This window comes from Schistocerca cancellata, chromosome 10, assembly GCF_023864275.1.
Source record: "Schistocerca cancellata isolate TAMUIC-IGC-003103 chromosome 10, iqSchCanc2.1, whole genome shotgun sequence".
NCBI classification, from domain to species: domain Eukaryota; kingdom Metazoa; phylum Arthropoda; class Insecta; order Orthoptera; family Acrididae; genus Schistocerca; species Schistocerca cancellata.
In genome coordinates this window covers 342,998-366,308 of record NC_064635.1, presented here as the reverse complement: position 1 = coordinate 366,308, position 23,311 = coordinate 342,998, and the positions used below count along the sequence as shown (strand labels likewise).

Genomic DNA, 23,311 nt, shown 5'->3' with positions numbered 1-23,311 from the left:
AGTACTAGAAGTGGCTAGAGAATGTCTTGGAACAGTAGTGTGTAAAAGTAGGATGAAGCAAACAGCTTGGTGGAATGATACAGTCAAGGCAGCCTGTAAAAGGAAAAAGAAGGCGTATCAAAAATGGCTACATACCAGAACCCAGGTAGACAGAGAAAGTTATGTTGAAGAAAGAAACAAAGCCAAACAGAAAATTGCAGCATCCAAGAAGAAATCGTGGGAAGACTTTGGAAACAGGTTGGAGACTTTGGGTCAAGCTCCTGGAAAACCATTCTGGAGTGTAATTAGCAGTCTTCGAAAGGGAGGTAAGAAGGAAATGACAAGTATTTTGGACAGGTCAGGAAAACTGCTGGTGAATCCTGTGGATGCCTTGGGCAGATGGAGGGAATATTTTGAAGAGTTGCTCAATGTAGGTGAAAATGCGATCAGTAATGTTTCAGATTTCGAGGTAGAATGGGATAGGAATGATGATGGAAATAGGATCACATTTGAGGAAGTGGAAAAAATGGTCAATAGATTGCAGTGCAATAAAGCGGCTGGGGTGGATGAAATTAAGTCGGAACTCATCAAATACAGTGGAATGTCAGGTCTTAAGTGGCTACACAGGATAATTGAAATGGCCTGGGAGTCGGGACAGGTTCCATCGGACTGGACAAAAGCAGTAATCACACCAATCTTTAAACATGGAAACAGAAAAGATTGTAACAACTACAGAGCTATCTCTTTAATCAGCGTTGTGGGTAAAATCTTCTCAGGTATTGTTGAAAGGAAAGTGTGAGTATTAGTTGAGGACCAATTGGATGAAAATCAGTGTGGGTTTAGGCCTCTTAGAGGTTGTCAGGACCAGATCTTTAGCTTACGGCAAATAATGGAGAAGTGTTATGAGTGGAACAGGGAATTGTATCTATGCTTTATAGATCTAGAAAAGGCATATGACCGGGTTCCTAGGAGGAAGTTATTGTCTGTTCTAAAAGATTATGGAATAGGAGGCAAACTTTTGCAAGCAATTAAAGGTCTTTACATGGATAGTTAGAGTTGACGGTAAATTGAGTTCATGGTTCAGAGTAGTTTCAGGGGTAAGACAAGGCTGCAACCTGTCTCCACTGTTGTTCATATTATTTATGGATCATATGTTGAAAACAATAGACTGTCTGGGTGAGATTAAGATATGTGAACACAAAATAAGCAGTCTTGCATATGCGGATGACTTAGTTGTGATGGCAGATTCGATTGAAAGTTTGCAAAGTAATATTTCAGAACTAGATCAGAAATGTAAGGACTGTGGTATGAAGATTAGCATCTCCAAAACGAAAGTAATGTCAGTGGGAAAGAAATATAAACGGATTGAGTGCCAAATAGGAGGAACAAAGTTAGAACAGGTGGACGGTTTCAAGTACTTAGGATGCATATTCTCACAGGATGGCAACATAGTGAAAGAACTGGAAGCGAGGTGTAGCAAAGCTAATGCAGTGAGCGCTCAGCTACGATCTACTCTCTTCTGCAAGAAGGAAGTCAGTACCAAGACTAACAAGGGGAGGCCGCCAATTGTGAAATTCAGATTCAATTCATACTGCGCATAATAAAAGCTCATGGCAAGAGGTGTATTGTGGCAAAGCACCAAGATGCACTTCTCAGCCGTTGTCGAGAAAATCGACAGTTAAAAGAAACCGTTGCAGTGAAATACTCTCTACGATTTATAATTAACTACAGCGTCGTGGCGCAGCGGTAAGCGCTCGGGTTCGTAATCCGAAGGTCGCCGGATCGAATCTCGCGCCATGCAACTATTTTTTTTTTTAGTATTTGTTTTTCGTAATTCAAATATACACACACACAGGGTGTTTCAAAAATGACCGGTATATTTGAAACGGCAATAAAAACTAAACGAGCAGCGATAGAAATACACCGTTTGTTGCAATATGCTTGGGACAACAGTACATTTTCAGGCAGACAAACTTTCGAAATTACAGTAGTTACAATTTTCAACAACAGATAGCGCTGCGGTCTGGGAAACTCTATAGTACGATATTTTCCACATATCCACCATGCGTAGCAATAATATGGCGTAGTCTCTGAATGAAATTACCCGAAACCTTTGACAACGTGTCTGGCGGAATGGCTTCACATGCAGATGAGATGTACTGCTTCAGCTGTTCAATTGTTTCTGGATTCTGGCGGTGCACCTGGTCTTTCAAGTGTCCCCACAGAAAGAAGTCACAGGGGTTCATGTCTGGCGAATAGGGAGGCCAATCCACGCCGCCTCCTGTATGTTTCGGATAGCCCAAAGCAATCACACGATCATCGAAATATTCATTCAGGAAATTAAAGACGTCGGCCGTGCGATGTGGCCGGGCACCATCTTGCATAAACCACGAGGTGTTCGCAGTGTCGTCTAAGGCAGTTTGTACCGCCACAAATTCACGAAGAATGTCCAGATAGCGTGATGCAGTAATCGTTTCGGATCTGAAAAATGGGCCAATGATTCCTTTGGAAGAAATGGCAGCCCAGACCAGTACTTTTTGAGGATGCAGGGACGATGCGACTGCAACATGGGGCTTTCCAGTTCCCCATATGCGCCAGTTCTGTTTATTGATGAAGCCGTCCAGGTAAAAATAAGCTTCGTCAGTAAACCAAATGCTGCCCACATGCTTATCGCCGTCATCAATCCTGTGTACTATATCGTTAGCGAATGTCTCTCGTGCAGCAATGGTAGCAGCGCTGAGGGGTTGCCGCGTTTGAATTTTGTATGGATAGAGGTGTAAACTCTGGCGCATGAGACGATACGTGGACGTTGGCGTCATTTGGACCGCAGCTGCAACACGGCGAACGGAAACCCGAGGCCGCTGTTGGATCACCTGCTGCACTAGCTGCGCGTTGCCTCTGTGGTTGCCGTACGCGGTCGCCCTACCTTTCCAGCACGTTCATCCGTCACGTTCCCAGTCCGTTGAAATTTTTCAAACAGATCCTTTATTGTATCGCTTTTCGGTCCTTTGGTTACATTAACCTCCGTTGAAAACTTCGTCTTGTTGCAACAACACTGTGTTCTAGGCGGTGGAATTCCAACACCAGAAAAATCCTCTGTTCTAAGGAATAAACCATGTTGTCTACAGCACACTTGCACGTTGTGAACAGCACACGCTTACAGCAGAAAGACGACATACAGAATGGCGCACCCACAGACTGCATTGTCTTCTATATCTTTCACATCACTTGTAGCGCCATCTGTTGTTGAAAATTGTAACTACTGTAATTTCGAAAGTTTGTCCGCCTGAAAATGTACTGTTATCCCAAGCATATTGCAACAAACGGTGTATTTCTATCGCTGCTCGTTTAGTTTGTATTGCCGTTTCAAATATACCGATCATTTTTGAAACACCCTGTGTGTGTGTGTGTGTGTATATATATATATATATATATATATATATATATATATATATATATATGAATATAATAGAGGGAAACATTCCACGTGGGAAAAATATATTTAAAAAGAACGATGATGAGACTTACCAAACAAAAGCGCTGGCAGGTCGATAGACACACAAACAAACACAAACATACACACAAAATCTAGCTTTTGCAACCAACGGTTGCCTCGTCAGGAAAGAGGGAAGGAGAGGGAAAGACAAAAGGATTTGGGTTTTAAGGGAGAGGGTAAGGAGTCATTCCAATCCCGGGGGCGGAAAGACTTACCTTAGGGGGAAAAAGGACAGGTATACACGCACACACACACACACACACACACACACACACACAGATATCCATCCGCATATACACAGCAACAAGCAGACATTTGTAAAGGCAAAGAGTTTGGGCAGAGATGTCAGTCGGGGCGGAAGTGTAGAGGCAAAGATGATGTTGAAATACAGGTGAGGTATGAGCGGCGGCAAATTGAAATTAGAAATTAGCGGAGATTGAGGCCTGGCGGATAGCGAGAAGAGAGGATATGCTGAAGGGCAAGTTCCCATCTCCGGAGTTCTGACAGGTTGGTGTTAGTGGGAAGTATCCAGATAGCCCGGACGGTGTAACACTGTGCCAAGATGTGCTGGCCGTGCACCAAGACATGTTTAGCCACAGGGTGATCCTCATTACCAACAAACACTGTCTGCCTGTGTCCATTCATGCGAATGGACAGTTTGTTGCTGGTCATTCCCACATAGAACGCTTCACAGTGTAGGCAGGTCAGTTGGTAAATCACGTGGGTGCTTTCACACGTGGCTCTGCCTTTGATCGTGTACACCTTCCGGGTTACAGGACTGGAATAGGTGAAGGTGGGAGGGTGCATGGGACAGGTTTTACACCGGGGGCGGTTACAGGGGTAGGAGCCAGAGGGTAGGGAATGTGGTTTGGGGATTTCATAGGGATGAACTAAGAGGTTACGAAGGTTAGGTGGACGGCGGAAAGACACTCTTGGTGGAGTGGGGAGGATTTCATGAAGGATGGATCTCATTTCAGGGCAGGATTTGAGGAAGTCGTATCCCTGCTGGAGAGCCACATTCAGAATCTGATCCAGTCCCGGAAAGTATCCTGTCACAAGTCAGGGTTCTTCTGTGGAAGGTTCCAGGTTTGAGGAGATGAGGAAGTGGCTCTGGAGGTACTGTTGCTTGTTGGTGGGTTTGATGTGGACGGACGTGTGAAGCTGGCCATTGGACAGGTGGAGGTCAACGTCAAGGAAAGTGGCATGGGATTTAGAGTAGGACCAGGTGAACCTGATGGAACCAAAGGAGTTGATGTTGGAGAGTACCTCCATTATGACAGCTGCCACCCATTCCACATCAAAGGAGTTGAGGTTGGAGAGTACCTCCATTATGACGGCTGCCACCCATTCCACATCAAACGGTCCCTTCCCTACAGCCTAGGTCTTCGTGGCAAACGAATCTGCTCCAGTCCGGAATCCTTGAACCATTACACCAACAACCTGAAAACAGCTTTTGCATCCCGTAACTACCCTCCCGACCTGGTACAGAAGCAAATAACCAGAGCCACTTCCTCATCTCCTCAAACCCGGAACCTTCCACAGAAGAACCCCTTTGCCTTTACAAATGTCTGCTTGTGTCTGTGTATATGCGGATGGATATGTGCGTGTGTGCGTGCGAGTGTATACCTGTCCTTTTTTCCCCCTAAGGTAAGTCTTTCCGCCCCCGGGATTGGAATGACTCCTTACCCTCTCCCTTAAAACCCAAATCCTTTTGTCTTTCCCTCTCCTTCCCTCTTTCCTGACGAGGCAACCGTTGGTTGCGAAAGCTAGAATTTTGTGTGTATGTTTGTGTGTCTATCGACCTGCCAGCGCTTTTGTTTGGTAAGTCTCATCATCTTTCTTTTAAATATATTTTTCCCACGTGGAATGTTTCCCTCTATTATATTCACACACACACACACACACACACACACACACACACACACACGCCATTGTCGAGAAAATCGACAGTTAAAAGAAACCGTTGTGTATATATATATATATATATAAAAAAGAAAGATGATGAGACTTACCAAACAAAAGCGCTGGCAGGTCGATAGACACACAGACAAACACAAACATACACACAAAATCTAGCTTTCGCAACCAATGGTTGCCTCGTCAGGAAAGAGGGAAGGAGAGGGAAAGACAAAAGGATTTGGGTTTTAAGGGAGAGGGTAAGGAGTCATTCCAATCCCGGGAGCGGAAAGACTCACCTTAGGGGGAAAAAAGGAGGGAAAAAAGGACAGGTATACACTCGCACACACACACATATCCATCCTCATATACACAGACACAAGCAGACATTTGTAAAGGCAAAGAGTTTGGGCAGAGATGTCAGTCGGGGCGGATGTACAAAGGCAAAGATGATGTTGAAAGACAGGTGAGGTACGAGCGGCGGCAAATTGAAATTAGAAATTAGCGGAGATTGAGGCCTGGCGGATAGCGAGAAGAGAGGATATGCTGAAGGGCAAGTTCCCATCTCCGGAGTTCTGACAGGTTGGTGTTAGTGGGAAGTATCCAGATAACCCGGACGGTGTAACACTGTGCCAAGATGTGCTGGCCGTGCACCAAGGCATGTTTAGCCACAGGGTGATCCTCATTACCAACAAACACTGTCTGCCTGTGTCCATTCATGCGAATGGACAGTTTGTTGCTGGTCATTCCCACATAGAACGCTTCACAGTGTAGGCAGGTCAGTTGGTAAATCACGTGGGTGCTTTCACACGTGGCTCTGCCTTTGATCGTGTACACCTTCCGGGTTACAGGACTGGAGTAGGTGGTGGTGGGAGGGTGCATGGGACAGGTTTTACACCGGGGGCGGTTACAGGGGTAGGAGCCAGAGGGTAGGGAAGGTGGTCTGGGGATTTCATAGGGATGAACTAAAAGGTTGCGAAGGTTAGGTGGACGGCGGAAAGACACTCTTGGTGGAGTGGGGAGGATTTCATGAAGGATGGATCTCATTTCAGGGCAGGATTTGAGGAAGTCGTATCCCTGCTGGAGAGCCACATTCAGAATCTGATCCAGTCCCGGAAAGTATCCTGTCACAAGTGGGGCACTTTTGGGGTTCTTCTGTGGAAGGTTCCGGGTTTGAGGAGATGAGGAAGTGGCTCTGGTTATTTGCTTGTGTACCAGGTCGGGAGGGTAGTTACGGGATGCAAAAGCTGTTTTCAGGTTGTTGGTGTAGTGGTTCAAGGATTCCGGACTGGAGCAGATTCGTTTGCCACGAAGACCTAGGCTGTAGGGAAGGGACCGTTTGATGTGGAACGGGTGGCAGCTGTCATAATGGAGGTACTGTTGCTTGTTGGTGGGTTTGATGTGGACGGACGTGTGAAGCTGGCCATTGGACAGGTGGAGGTCAACGTCAAGGAAAGTGGCATGGGATTTGGAGTGGGACCAGGTGAATCTGATGGAACCAAAGGAGTTGAGGTTGGAGAGGAAATTCTGGAGTTCTTCTTCACTGTGAGTCCAGATCATGAAAATGTCATCAATAAATCTGTACCAAACTTCGGGTTGGCAGGCCTGGGTAACCAAGAAGGCTTCCTCTAAGCGACCCATGAATAGGTTGGCATACGAGGGGGCCATCCTGGTACCCATGGCTGTTCCCTTTAATTGTTGGTATGTCTGGCCTTCAAAAGTGAAGAAGTTGTGGGTCAGGATGAAGCTGGCTAAGGTAATGAGGAAAGAGGTTTTAGGTAGGGCGGCAGGTGATCGGCGTGAAAGGAAGTGCTCCATCGCAGCGAGGCCCTGGACATGCGGAATATTTGTGTATAAGGAAGTGGCATCAATGGTTACAAGGATGGTTTCCGGGGGTAACAGACTGGGTAGGGATTCCAGGCGTTCGAGAAAGTGGTTGGTGTCTTTGATGAAGGATGGGAGACTGCATGTAACCTTCAACCCATTACATGCAGTCTCCCATCCTTCATCAAAGACACCAACCACTTTCTCGAACGCCTGGAATCCCTACCCAGTCTGTTACCCCCGGAAACCATCCTTGTAACCATTGATGCCACTTCCTTATACACAAATATTCCGCATGTCCAGGGCCTCGCTGCGATGGAGCACTTCCTTTCACGCCGATCACCTGCCGCCCTACCTAAAACCTCTTTCCTCATTACCTTAGCCAGCTTCATCCTGACCCACAACTTCTTCACTTTTGAAGGCCAGACATACCAACAATTAAAGGGAACAGCCATGGGTACCAGGATGGCCCCCTCGTATGCCAACCTATTCATGGGTCGCTTAGAGGAAGCCTTCTTGGTTACCCAGGCCTGCCAACCCGAAGTTTGGTACAGATTTATTGATGACATTTTCATGATCTGGACTCACAGTGAAGAAGAACTCCAGAATTTCCTCTCCAACCTCAACTCCTTTGGTTCCATCAGATTCACCTGGTCCCACTCCAAATCCCATGCCACTTTCCTTGACGTTGACCTCCACCTGTCCAATGGCCAGCTTCACACGTCCGTCCACATCAAACCCACCAACAAGCAACAGTACCTCCATTATGACAGCTGCCACCCGTTCCACATCAAACGGTCCCTTCCCTACAGCCTAGGTCTTCGTGGCAAACGAATCTGCTCCAGTCCGGAATCCTTGAACCACTACACCAACAACCTGAAAACAGCTTTTGCATCCCGTAACTACCCTCCCGACCTGGTACACAAGCAAATAACCAGAGCCACTTCCTCATCTCCTCAAACCCGGAACCTTCCACAGAAGAACCCCAAAAGTGCCCCACTTGTGACAGGATACTTTCCGGGACTGGATCAGATTCTGAATGTGGCTCTCCAGCAGGGATACGACTTCCTCAAATCCTGCCCTGAAATGAGATCCATCCTTCATGAAATCCTCCCCACTCCACCAAGAGTGTCTTTCCGCCGTCCACCTAACCTTCGCAACCTTTTAGTTCATCCCTATGAAATCCCCAGACCACCTTCCCTACCCTCTGGCTCCTACCCCTGTAACCGCCCCCGGTGTAAAACCTGTCCCATGCACCCTCCCACCACCACCTACTCCAGTCCTGTAACCCGGAAGGTGTACACGATCAAAGGCAGAGCCACGTGTGAAAGCACCCACGTGATTTACCAACTGACCTGCCTACACTGTGAAGCGTTCTATGTGGGAATGACCAGCAACAAACTGTCCATTCGCATGAATGGACACAGGCAGACAGTGTTTGTTGGTAATGAGGATCACCCTGTGGCTAAACATGCCTTGGTGCACGGCCAGCACATCTTGGCACAGTGTTACACCGTCCGGGTTATCTGGATACTTCCCACTAACACCAACCTGTCAGAACTCCGGAGATGGGAACTTGCCCTTCAGCATATCCTCTCTTCTCGCTATCCGCCAGGCCTCAATCTCCGCTAATTTCTAATTTCAATTTGCCGCCGCTCGTACCTCACCTGTCTTTCAACATCATCTTTGCCTTTGTACATCCGCCCCGACTGACATCTCTGCCCAAACTCTTTGCCTTTACAAATGTCTGCTTGTGTCTGTGTATATGAGGATGGATATGTGTGTGTGTGCGAGTGTATACCTGTCCTTTTTTCCCTCCTTTTTTCCCCCTAAGGTGAGTCTTTCCGCTCCCGGGATTGGAATGACTCCTTACCCTCTCCCTTAAAACCCAAATCCTTTTGTCTTTCCCTCTCCTTCCCTCTTTCCTGACGAGGCAACCATTGGTTGCGAAAGCTAGATTTTGTGTGTATGTTTGTGTTTGTCTGTGTGTCTATCGACCTGCCAGCGCTTTTGTTTGGTAAGTCTCATCATCTTTCTTTTTAAATATATTTTTCCCACGTGGAACGTTTCCCTCTATTATATTTATATATACATATATTATTATTATTATTCACGTTTGGGCCCTACTGGACCACGCGAAGTACAATCACGGGGCATTCAGTTATTTTCTTTTAGACTTTCTCTCTGCCCAAATTGTTTTCATTCTCTCGGAATGAGCTCTTTTCCTTTCATCAGACCATGTGGTTCCAGTTTTCTTTGGTTTTTCAGCTTGACCAACTACCCAGTCATGAATTTTTTGCCTAAATAATTTTCTGTCTTGAATTTCATCTTGTTTTATATCTGCCTCTTTCATGTCCTCTTTTATAGCAGCAATCCATTTTATTGTCTCAAATTTAGCTTTACTTCGATTTTCGTAGAATTCCACTACTTGTTTAGTTAGTCTGGTAGCATCCATTCTTTTAATATGCCCATAAAATTTTAATCTGCGTTTTTTCATATCCGAATATATGTTGGTGTATTGTTGAATTTCACTATTTGCTCTTAGCCTGTATGTTCCTTCTTCAGTATATTTTGGACCTAGAATTTTTCTGATTACTTTTCTTTCTCTTTTTTGGATTTCTTGAATGTCCTTTTTTCTGTTTAAAATTAGCGTTTCAGCCCCATAAAGGCACTCTGGTTTTATGACCGTGTTGTAATGTCTCAATTTAGAGTACCTCGAGAGACATTTTTTGTTGTAGATGTCTTTTGTAAGTCTAAAAGCTGTCTCCATCCTTTGACAACGAATTTCATTTCCAATTTTTTCTAGACCAGTCTCTGAGATTGTTTCACCTAAATATTTGAATTGCGAAACTCTTTTGATTTTTCCATACTTAGTTTCCAAAAGTTTGGGTGCCAGTTTGTTGCTAGTCATATACTGTGTTTTTTCAAATGAGATTTGGAGACCTACTCTTTCTGCTGTTTCTTTAAGAATTTCTATTTGTTTCTGAGCAATTTGGATGTCCTGCGTTAGAATAACCAAGTCGTCTGCAAAGGCCAAACAGTCTATTCGAATATTTGTTCGTCCTAATTTCACTGGTTGGTCAATTTTGAACTCCAATTTTCGTTCGCGCCACTCTTGTATTACTTTTTCTAGAACGCAGTTAAATAGCAACGGAGAGAGTCCATCACCTTGCCTCACGCCTGTTTTTATTTCAAAGGGTTCTGAAATTTCTCCTCTGAACTTTACTTTTGATTTTGTACCAGTTAGCGTGTCTCTGATAATTGCCGTGGTTTTAGGATCCAGGCCTTGTTCTTTCACAATTTGGAAAAGAGATTCACGATCCACTGAGTCATAAGCCTTTCTAAAATCTACAAAGGTACAAACTAGTTTTTTATTGTAAATTTTTTGATGTCTGAGAATTAGTTTGAGGACTAAAATCTGTTCTGGGCAAGATCTATTTGGCCTGAAACCTGCTTGATATTCGCCAATTTTCCATTCAAGTTGTTGTTGTGCTCGGTTCAGAAGACATTGAGAGAGGATTTTGTATGTGACTGGAAGAAGAGAAATTCCTCTGTAATTATTAACATCAGTTTTGTCTCCCTTCTTATGAAGTGGGTGAATCAAGGCGGTTTTCCATTCATCAGGAATTTTTTCAGTTTGCCAAATGTTTTGCATGATTGAAGTAATTTCTTTAACGGTTTTTGGACCAGCTGCCTTTAAAAGTTCTGCAACAATTCCATCTTCACCAGATGCTTTGTTGTTTTTCAACCTATGAATTTCTTTAATGATTTCCTCTTCATTTGGTGCAAGTGAAACTGGATTGCATTGTTGGGGAATTTTTGGTGGAAATCTTTCTGTGGGCTCGGGGCAATTTAGAAGATTCTTAAAATATTTAGAAAGTTCTTTGCAATTTTCTTGGTTGTTAAGAGCCAACTGTTCAGTTTCCTTCTTGAAGCAAAGATTCTGGGGTTGGTACCCCTTTATTTTGGTTTTAAAAGTTTTATAAAAATTTCTGGTATTGTATTTCTGAAAATCTTCTCCAATTTCTAAGAGTTGACTATTCTCATATTGTCTTTTTGTTTGTCTAATTAGTTTTGAAGTGTCTTTTCTAGTTGTCAGGAATGTATCATATGTGTCTTCTGTCTTGTTGCTATTCCATGCTTTAAATGTCTCTTGTCTGGCTTTGATTGCATGATCACAGTTTTCATTCCACCAAGCATGTTTCTTGTGTTTTCGTAAAGGAATTTGATCTTGAGCTGTTTTGATAATCTTGTGTTTGAGTTGTTCCCAATTTTGTGCACTTGTTTTGTTAAATTCGTCTGCTAATAATGATGGTTGGATTTTACTGGTGTCAAATTTGGGGATTAATGGTGTCCTTTTGTTGAAATTTTGGGGTTTTAGCTTTAGTTTCACACGGGTTAAGTAATGGTCTGAGTCAATATTGGCGCCTTTACGAACTTGAACATTTAAAATTTCTTTGTGACATGGATACGAGATTGCAACATGGTCAATTTGGAATTCACCTATGTCCTTGTTAGGTGATCGCCATGTCTTTTGTTTTGAAGGTTTTTTCTTAAAATATATATATATGCAACGGTTTCTTTTAACTGTCGATTTTCTCGACAACGGCTGAGAAGTGCATCTTGATGCTTTGCCACAATACACCTCTTGCCATGAGCTTTTATTATGCGCAGTATGAATCGAATCTGAATTTAACAATTGGTGGCCTCCCCTTGTAAGTTATCTGTGCACCATTTAATCTTTCGACCAACTTTGTTGTATGGGAGCGAAAGCTGGGTGGATTCAGGTTACCTTATCAACAAGGTTGAGGTTACGGATATGAAAGTAGCTAGGATGATTGCAGGTACTAGTAGATGGGAACAATGGCAGGAGGGTGTCCACACTGAGGAAATCAAAGAAAAACTGGGAATGAACTCTATAGATGTAGCAGTCAGGGCGAACAGGCTTAGATGGTGGGGTCATGTTACACGCATGGGAGAAGCAAGGTTACCCAAGAGACTCATGGATTCAGCAGTAGAGGGTAGGAGGAGTCTGGGCAGACCGAGGAGAAGGTACCTGGATTTGGTTAAGAATGATTTTGAAGTAATAGGTTTAACATCAGAAGAGGCACCAATGTTAGCACTGAATAGGGGATCATGGAGGAACTGTATATGGGGGGCTATGCTCCAGACTGAACGCTGAAAGGCATAATCAGTCTTAAATGATGATGATGATGATTATGGAAATGGAAGAGAATGTAGATGAAGATGAAATGGGAGATATGAGACTGCGTGAAGAGGTTTGACACAGCACTGAAAGACCTACATCGAAACAAGGCCCTGGGAGTAGACAACATTCCATTAGAACTACTGACAGCCTTGGGAGAGCCAGCCCTGACAAAACTCTACCATCTGGTGAGCAAGATGTTTGAGACAGGTGAAATACCCTCAGACTTCAAGAAGAATATAATAATTCCAATCCCAAAGAAAGCAGGGGTTGACAGATATGAAAATTACTGAACTATCAGTTTAATAAGCCATGGCTGCAAAATACTAACGCAAATTCTTTACAGATGAATGGGAAAAACTGGTAGAAGCCGACCTCAGGGAAGATTACTTTGGATTCCGTAGAAATGTTGGAACACGTGAGGCAATACTGACCCTACAACTTATCTTAGAAAATAGATTAACGAAAGGCAAACCTACGTTTCCATCATTTGTAGACTTAAAGAAAGCTTTTGACAATGTTGACTGGAATACTCTCTTTCAAATTCTGAAGGTGGCAGGGGTAAAATACAGGGAGCGAAAGGCTATTTACAATTTGTACAGAAACCAGATGGCAGTTATAAGAGTCGAGGGGCATGAAAGAGAAGCAGTGGTTGGGAAGGGAGTGAGACAGGGTTGTAGCCTCTCCCCGATGTTATTCAATCTGTATATTGAGCAAGCCGTAAAGGAAACAAAAGAAAAATTCGGAGTGGGTATTAAAATTCATGGAGAAGAAGTAAAAACGTTGAGGTTCGCCGATGACATTGTAATTCTGTCAGAGACAGCAAAGGACTTGGAAGAGCAGTTGAACGGAATGGACAGTGTCTTGAAAGGAGGATATAAGATGAACATCAACAAAAGCAAAACGAGGGTAATGGAATGTAGTCAAATTAAGTCGGGTGATGCTAAGGGAATTAGATTAGGAAATGAGACACTTAAAGTAGTAAAGGAGTTTTGCTATTTAGGGAGTAAAATAACCGATGATGGTCGAAGTAGAGAGGACATAAAATGTAGACGGGCAATGGCAAGGAAAGCGTTTCTGAAGAAGAGAAATTTGTTAACATCGAGTATAGATTTAAGTGTAGGGAAGTCTTTTCTGAAAGTGTTTGTATGGAAGTGAAACGTGGATGATAATAGTTTAGACAAGAAGAGAATAGAAGCTTTCGAAATGTGGTGCTACAGAAGAATGCTGAAGATTAGATGGGTAGACACATAACTAATGATGAGGTACTGAATAGAATTGGGGAGAAGAGAAATTTGTGGCACAACTTGACTAGAAGAAGGGATCGGTTGGTAGGACATTTTCTGAAGCATCAAGGTATCACCAATTTAGTATTGGAGGGCAGCACGGAGGGTAAAAATCATAGAGAGAGACCAAGAGATGAATAGACTAAGCAGATTCAGACGGATGTAGGTTGCAGTAGGTACTGGGGGATGAAAAAGCTTGCACAGGACAGAGTAGCATGGAGAGCTGCATCAAACCAGTCTCTGGACTGAAGACCACAACCACAACCACAACCACAACAACAACATGCCCATTCCGTGAAATTAAAACGTCAGGTTTTGTTGAATTGTGCGTTAGAAATTGTAAAAACTGAGTCTCACTGTGATTTAGTGTTAATTTATTTTCTACAAGCTATGAACTTACGTCATGAAATGCACTATTTGAAACCGGGCCAATGCTGCACACAACATCCTTTACTACCAAGCTAGTGTCATCAGCAAACCGAAATATTTTAGAGTTACCCATATACTAGAGGGCATATCATTTATATAAATAAGGAACAGGAGTGGCCCTAACACTGATCCCTGGGGCACCCCCCACTTGACCGTACCCCCACTCAGACCCACATCACAGCCATTCTCATTATTGTGAATAATGACCTTTTGCTGTCTGCTGCTAAAGTAAGAGGTGAACCAACTGCGAGCTACTTCCCATATTCTGTAATGGTTCAACTTCTGGAGCAATATTTTATGATCAATGCAATCGAATGCCTTAGTTAAGTAAAAAAATATTCCTAGCATTCAAAACCTTTTGTTTAACGTGTTCAGTACCTCACAGAGAAAAGAGAATATAGCACTTTCAGTTGTTATATGACTTCTAAAGTCTAACAGTACATATAAAATGATCAATTATTCTTACATACACGGCCTTTTCAATAACTTTAGCAAACACTGATGGTATAGAAACAGGTCTAAAATTATCTGCATTATCCCTTTCTCCTTTTTTTATAAAGCAGCTTTACTACTGAGAACTTTAATTGTTCAGGAAACTGACCATTCCTAAAGGTAAAATTACAAATATGGCTAAATACAGGGCTAACATGTGCAGCACAGGACTTTGATATTCTGATAGGCACTCCATCATGACCATGAGAGTCCTTAGTTCTCAGTGACTTAATTATTGACTATCTCCCTCTTGCTTGTATCGTAGTTGAGTACTTCAGACATCAATCTCGGAAAAGCATTTGCCAAGAAAGTTTTATGATTCCCTGTAGAAACTTAAATTTTCATTTAATTCTACAGCAATGCTCAGAAAATGATTGTTAAATACTGTACATATATTTGACGTATCAGTACAGAAATATTTTTACTGCTAACTGACTTTATATTGCCGACCTTGTGCTGCTGGTTCAAAAATGGCTCTGAGCACTATGGGACTTAACTGCTGTGGTCATCAGTCCCCTAGAACTTAGAACTACTTAAACCTAACTAACCTAAGGACGTCACACACATCCATGCCCGAGGCAGGATTCGAACCTGCGACCGTAGCAGTCACGCGGTTCCGGACTGAGCGCCGAGAACCGCGAGACCACCGCGGCCGGCCTTGTGCTGCTGATCAGACTCTTCCTTCACAACTGAATATATGGTTTTAATTTTATCCTGTGAGTTAGCTATTCTATTTGCATACCACATACTCTTTGCCTTCCTAATAACATTTATTAAGCACCTTACAATACTGATTGTAATGGATACTGTAGCTTGATTGTGACTACTTCTAACATTTTGATATAATTCTCGCTTTGTTCTACATGATATCCTTATCCCACTAGTCAGCCACCCGGGCTGCCTATTACTAATAGTACCCCGTTTAGAATGTTGTAATGGAAAGCAACTCTCAAAGAGCATGAGAAATGTGTTAAGGAAAGCATTATATTTACCATCTACGTTATCGGCGCTATAAACATCCTGCCATTCTTGTTCCTTGACATGGTTTAAAAAACTACGGTTGTTGGATTAACTTTCCTACATAGTTTGTAATTAAATGTGATTTGTTTGAGTACTAAAGCCTTTCAGTGTTAAAATTTGTGTATCACGGTCTGAAAGGCCATTCACCCTTTTACTAACAGAATGCCCATCTAGTACTGAAGAATGAATAAAAATATTGTCTATGGCTGTGCTACTGATCCCCTGCACCCTAGTTGGAAAAAACAGTCTGCATCAGATCATATGAATATATGAGATATACCAACATCCTTTTTCTTGCCCCATCATATACAAAATTTATATTCAAGTCACCACAACTAATTTCTGGTATTTCCTACAAAGTGAATCAAGTACCCCCTCTAGCTTGAGCAGAAATGATCTGAAATCAGAGTTAGGGGGGCCTATACAACAACAACTAGAAGTTTAGTTTCACTAAATTCAACTGCCTCCCCCCCCCCCCCCTTTAAGTAACTTCTTGAAAAGTGCCAGCTAATCTGTATCCTGGTAAGGGAAGCCTCTGAATTGGAAGCCTCTGAATTGTCTAATTATTTCAGTGGTGTTCTTATATACCAATAATTTCATACTCAACACCTATAAGCAGTTCACTAGCTTTATTTCTAATACCTCTTATATTTTGATGAAATATGCTAATTCCTTCTCTACTTGGAAACATTACATCCTCTGAAGGTGAGCCCTTAGTTAGAGGGACTTCCTTTAAGCAGGTATACATATCAGCTGACTTTAGTCTAAAAAAGGTGCAGCTCCAACACCAACTACTACAGGAATTTTTCCGCGAGTGATTGCACTGCATTCCCCCCCAATGAAAATACTTTGAACAAATTCCACACTGTAATCCACTACTCACAAACATACACAGAGCCCACACTACTTACTCATGGTAAAATTTTACAGCTACTGGGGGAAAAAACTAAACATCTACATATATACTCCACTAGCCACCAAACACTGTGTGGCGGAGGGCACAATTCGTGGAAAAGTCATATCTCCCCCCCCCCCCCCCTCCCCACCCGTTCCAATCGCGGATCGCACAAGGGAAAAATGGCTGGCTGAATGCCTCAGTATGAGCTCTAATTTCCCTATCTTTGAATGGTGTTCATTGCACAATTTGAAAGTTGGTGGTAATAATATATGCTATAAATCCTCGGCGAAGATCGGATTTCGGAATTTAGTGAGCAGCCCCTTCCGTTTGGCACGTCGTCTATCTCCAAGTGTGCCCCACTTCAACCTTTCTATGAAATTTGTAATGCTCTTGCGATGGCTAAAATAATCTTTGGACTTTCTCAATCTCTTGAATCAGACCCAACTGGTAAGGGTCCCATACAGACGAACAATATTATCAAGACTGGATGAACTAACGTATTGTAAGCAATTTCCTTTGTTGAAGGACTGCATCGCTTCAGGATTCTACCAATAAACCACAATCTAGAGTTCACCTTGCCCGTTACTTGTGTAATCTGATCATTCCATTTGAAATCATTTAAAATAATCACACCCAGATACTTGATGGATGTTACTGCTTCCGAAGACTGGGCATTTATTTTGTAGTCTTACATTAACCCTGTGTTGCATGAATTTCACTGCAGTGGACAACTTTTAATGGTCAATTCTCTGGTGTTTTCAATGAGTCATGAGGCTGAAAATGCATGCAGGACACAACACCAGTAGGTAGTGCCCACTGCAGTGAACTGTGTGCATTTGCAGCCTCAGGACTCATTGAAAATGCCAAAGAAACGACCATTAACAGCTGTCCACTGTAGTGGACACTATGCACCATAGGGTTAATGGGGATTTTTGCGGTTATACACAGTAGGTTACAATTACTAATAGTGAGAGATAACTGCCAGTCATTACACCAAGCATTTGTTTTTTGCAAATCCTTATTGATTTGTACACAACTTTCATGTGATACTACTTTCCTGTAGACTACAGCATCATCGGCAAACAGTCTAATGCCACTGTCAATACCATCAAGCAGATCGTTTATGTAAATCGTACAAAGCAGCTGACCTATTGTGCTGCTCTGGGGCACATGTGAAGTTACACTTGTTTCTGTTGAAGTCACCCCATTCAGGACGACATACTGCTCTCTGTCGGTTGGAAAACTTTCTATCCAACCGCATATGTCATCAGATAGTTTTGACAATGAGATACATACAAGTTCTAAACCATTTTATTTTCAATGATGAACCAGTATAGTTGTCGGTAACTTAACGTGGTTCTCCATATCAAGAACAAGTGTTGGAAACAACAGCTGATAATGCAGTTACATGGGAGCAGTTTCTGAATTACAAAGGTTGAAAAGACTGTTGTGACAATACACATCCTAGTGCTGAAGGGAGCAAAGAATCACCAACAGAAATCTTTCGTACACTATTCCCTTCAGAGTTGTTACTTACAATAATATATGAAACAAATCTAAATGCAATTCAAAAGATAGGTGGCTCAACAAATTTTGTGCATACAAATGAAGATGAAATACGTAGATTTCTTGCAATATTTATTTACTTATTTTATTTATCCATCTGTAGACAATAAATACTATATGGATATTGTCAAAAAATATGTCAGCTTACAGAAAACCATTTCAAGGAAATGGAACTTACAAATATGTGAATACAAGAGTACAAACAAAATTCAATACATTTTAACACAGAATGATAAGATGATACAATACAAAGGAACCACTTTATATACATATATACATATATACTTATGGTATATTAATTGCAGTCTTTTTTCTATAGGGCTTTACTTTTGTCCCCCCTAGACAGCAAATCCTTATAAACACTACAGTGATAAAGTAGAGATTTTACATCACACAACAGCTGTCTGTAAGGTACGTAAATGTAATGGGAAGTTTAGGGGCAAAGACATTATTTTTCCATTTTGCCTTAATAAAAATATCTGGAAATGTTTATTGTTCTACTAATGGGCACAAAGAGATCACCCAGTATAAACATCACTGGTCTTCTGATCCTGTGAAGTGAGTTACTTACATTTATTCAGTGTTCTCATGAAATTTATTTTCTTGGCTGCTGGGCAACAATGTAAATAACAATGAGCAGCAGCCCAAGAAAGGAGAATGTGGCTATGGTAAATTATACAAGGTACATCCTCTTCTACATTTCCACTCCTTTCTATCACTCTTATCAATCAACAGAGAACCAGTGTGTGATTGAATATCAGATACATGGGCTGTTCCAGTGTGAAGCAATATTTACCCCAGAGGCCAACAAATAGGGGTTATAAAATATTTTTGCAAGCAAATGGAAACAGCTGCATATTACAGTTTGAGATGAGGTTAGATTAGATGTACTTCTCATTCCAATTGATTCATAGTCAGGAGATCCTCTGGGATGTGGAACAGGTAAGATACTTACTATAAAGCCGCAGGAAACACTACAAAATAAATAAAGGTGCTAGAGTCAAAATTACGACAAAGCCTTCATCGATTGAACCACAAGGCATTTCTCAATAATTATTTTACTTCGTTACCTCTGTTCACTGAGGGTGAGTTGGGATGTCTTTAGATTTCAGCAGTGAGAAGATGGTGGACAGAGGAGACTTCCAGTTTGTCTGTTCTGAAGAAGAAATTGTCTCTATGTTATGAAAGGTTTAAAAAAAAGCAACTCTTTTTCTCCAATTGACAAAACAAAGGACGCGTCAACATCCACAAGAAAAAAAATGACAGCACAGGAGCTGAGATATGGTGCCTATGCCTACAACCTGTAAAAGATTACAATCCTCATATGGGATACCTGCATGGATATAATAAAATCCCTACATGAAACTGGCAAAAAAAAGTAAAAAGTGGTGGCATCATATGCTGCAACTGTTGTGAACTAGTAGCCAATTTTCACAGAAAGATGTGAACAGGGTACATCCATGTCATTCCTAGTGTGTCACCTTGTAATCACTGCACGTCTTTCGAGAGCTACAAAGTCAACCCCAAATGGTGGAAAGATACTGCCAATGGAACAGAACTCGTTCAAACCCAACGTAGCACCGGAGAAAAGTTTCAATAACCTTACATGTGTACTTTGTAACAAAGCAGCTAATACCAGTCGTACTAAGCGGAGTTGTGAAGTGTGTGATGTAGGCATGTATGTTAATAATGTGAAGAACTATCCTGCATTGTACTCCAAACAGATTGACTGCCATATCTGAGAACTGTTCATTCTGGACTAGTGATTTTACAGCAAAACCACGTGCAGTAAAAAAAAAATGCAAGAGTAATCCTCTCATTCTTATTAGTGTAATTATTTTATATTTTTTCCCAAAATATATTTTGCTTTCTTGGGCCACAAAGGCTTCAATATTAAATGTATTAAGATATGCTTCTGTAGCTCTGTATGTATAAATAATCTGAAAATTGTGAACATTTTGACTACATTCATACAATGCAGATTGCCTACAGGTGGATGAATGAAGTAATTAATTTATTAATTAATCAGTCCATAAGAACACAGTAACTCACGGTGCAGCAAGTTTATATCCTCACTGTCTAGTTCTTTGTTCCAAGGCTGGCCACTAGTATTAGCTGCTGCAGTTTGATTTACAAAATTTGACATTCCTGGAACTAACAACACAGTTTAAGTGCTAAAACTAAGTAAAGACTATTTCTATAAATTAGAAACTACATAACAGTAAAGTATTTAAAAGAATGTCAAGATCTTTACACTCTTCATGACTCAATGAATGAAGGCTAAAATGCAGTTTATATGCTGAAATTGGTTCTCAATTAACCCTTTACTGGACGTGTGGGGTCATTTTTGTCTACGTGCACAATCCAACTTGTCACATCCTAATATGCACCACCTGCCATTGTTTACATCCCATCTTCACTGCAGTATGCCATTAGAGTGTTTCAGTCAACCTGCCAGTTACTATCTAGTTGTGAGCCTTGCAAGACCTTTCTGACCCCACACACCTGGGAATGTGTCAGTTGGTACGGAGGTGAGTTGGTTTAGAATTTTAATTCGCTATACATACTGGGGTAAATGATATAATTCTTACTGAGATACAATGAAGTAAGTACTATATACATTCGTTTCAACCTTTTGTTCATATTTCGTTGCAATGACGACCTTTAAGATGCTTCACTATCATTTTTTCCAATGTACCATTTCCAGTCACCATATTTTCAGATGGCTGCATTCTGCACAACCAAAGAACTAAGGGAGGAATCTCGTTGGCGCGAGAGGGACGAAACAGACGAGAACCACGCGGAGGAGAGATCTTGCTTCTGACGCAGAACAAGAAGGAATTGAATCCAAAACAGGCTGCCTGGAGGACAGAATTTTTTTGTATCCAAAGAGAAACTTGTAAAATGGTAAAAAGGAACTACCAGCCAGAACCCTCGTAACCCAGAAACATAACACCATAACCATAACCCAATTGACTGGAAGAAAGGTGTACTCCAGATGTGTAGTGTCTGTCATCGATTAATTTTCTATTTCATTTGATGAAAATATAGTGACCTCAGTAGTAAATTGCACCAATATATACACAGAATCAGTAAAAAATAAATATTCCAGAGAGTGGGATGTCAAATATAAGGCAAGAGAAGAAATAAACTGTTTTCAGACTACTCTATTTGGCTTTGCTTCGCAAAGCCACTCAAGTGGTTGGTTGGTTTGTGGGGGGGATTTGAAGGTACCAGACAACAAAAGGCCATGGCCCCTTCCACTCATTTAAATTATGACAATTTATAAGAAGACATTCTTTCTTAGAATCATCAGATTTGATGACATCACACCCATGAAACAAGAAGAGAACATAAGTTAGCACCTGTAAGGGACTTTCTCACTGCTATAAATAATAATGGTAAAAATGCATTCAGTCCAAGTGAATACTGTACAACTGACAAAGAGCTTATACCTTTCAGGGGGGAAATGTCCATTTACACAATATTTGCTGCAAAAACCTGAAAGATATGGAATAAAGGATTTTCACACGAATTATTTAGTCATCTTCGATATACATATGGAGGCACACAACTGGACAAGAGAACACCGTATTATCAACTGTGAACAGGTTGACAACCTGTTGCAGGTATCAACAGGAACATAACTTTTGACAATTGGTCTACAAGTTACCAACTAGCCTAGTTCAGCTTCTCCTTACGAAAAAGTTAACGGTTGTGGGCACTTTATGAAAAGCGTGAAATTTCACCAGGATTTCAGCCTAGTATGCATAAAACAATGTATAGCAGTGTCTTTGGATTGACTAAAGATTTGACTTTAGTATCATATGTTACTGTCAAAAATAACAAGTGGCCTAATTTTATTATTAATAGTGCATCGCAATGCAGCCATTAACTTATCAACTGGTGTGTACGCAATGGCCGAAATACTCACCTTTTACCACGGTACCAAAGGTGGGGTCGATACATGCAATCAGTTCAGTACAAATTTTAATATTGGTAGATAAACAAGAAGTTGGCCACTATCTATATTTTTCAATTTTCTAAATGTAACAGGTATAAATGAACATTTGCTGTAGGCCTGTAACATGGCCCGAAAACAGGTTACCTACTATGAAGAAAATTTCTAGGGATCTTGAGAGAATCCTTGGTTGAAAACTACATCAAAATGTGGCAATGGATAGATAACATTCCCTTGACCTTCAGGAACAAAAACTGATTTACATTTAGGAGAGGATATAAAACAGTTTGGAGTGGTCACTGATGCTGCTGGATCTTCTTGTGGGAGGTGCAAAATAAGCCCCACAAAAAGATGACGAAGAACCTTCACAGAGACGTGCAACATGCAAATCCTTTACGTGCAAAGCTCATGTAAACATAATATGTGGAGACTGTATCGATGATTTAGAATGAACTGTATTTGGAGTATTAATACAAATTCTCGATACTCTGTTGGTGTTACTGTTTATTTTCAAGCGTATTCAATAAAATCGTTCACCTTTATTGTCTTATAAATGAGTTATTTGTTTCCTCTATCATGGAAGAATATTTCGAAGGCCATACAGCGAGAATTGCCATTACTGAACGTGTACGTACGTACTGTACACGGGGACGTAAATGACCCCAGGCGCCCGTAAGTGGGTATCCATCCCACGAGCCTACCTAAGGGTTAATACCCAATCTAATTTAACAAATATTTAATGGGTCTCATTACTACAACAAACAACGAAATGACAATGTGCAGCATAGAGACAGCATTTTGCATATTTATAAATTCGAACGAGTTATTTATTCTTAAATTTTAGACAAACACTAGCTGGCAACACAAAATGAAAACTACATTTCTCAGCAATACTCACTTTTTTCGGGCCACAATTCTGGAGACGCCCTGTCGAGGTTTTCCATACTCAGCAAATTTTCGTCCAGTTCTGACATGTTGCTTACTACAAATAAATTTCAAGTAATGAAATAACCACGCCGAATAAGAAATATGCTATGAAAATCCTTTACATTATAACGAAATACCTTTCGTTCCTACCTTGATGAATTCTCCCATTTGAAGCATTCGCCATTTCCGCATTCATATGATTCTCGGAATTGAACAGTGCCGCCAATGACACCTTTTAGCAACACCACCTGTGGTAATTGTGACAATTATATTGCTTATTTTACGAGATAAAAATGTGAACGTGAACATCAATTAGTCATCAAAATACTGG

General features: G+C 41.5%; 1 protein-coding gene across 4 annotated transcripts in view; it reads right to left on the bottom strand.

Moving 5' to 3' along the window:
• The window catches only part of LOC126106910 (protein lin-52 homolog), a 71,671-nt gene extending 48,361 nt beyond the window's left edge, over positions 1-23,310 (bottom strand). The window contains exons 1-3 of one of the 4 annotated variants that reach the window (XM_049913328.1): positions 23,118-23,310; positions 22,952-23,035; positions 20,145-20,240 (exon numbers count right to left, since the gene is read on the bottom strand). In XM_049913328.1, coding sequence (XP_049769285.1) covers positions 20,145-20,240; positions 22,952-23,035; positions 23,118-23,172 — 235 coding nt within the window. In that variant the 5' untranslated portion in view covers positions 23,173-23,310. Of the gene's footprint in view, positions 1-20,144; positions 20,247-22,951; positions 23,036-23,117 lie in introns of all 4 variants that reach the window. The other 3 variants (XM_049913330.1, XM_049913327.1, XM_049913329.1) reach the window with 3 other exon arrangements.
• Between the last annotated feature and the right edge of the window lies 1 nt (position 23,311).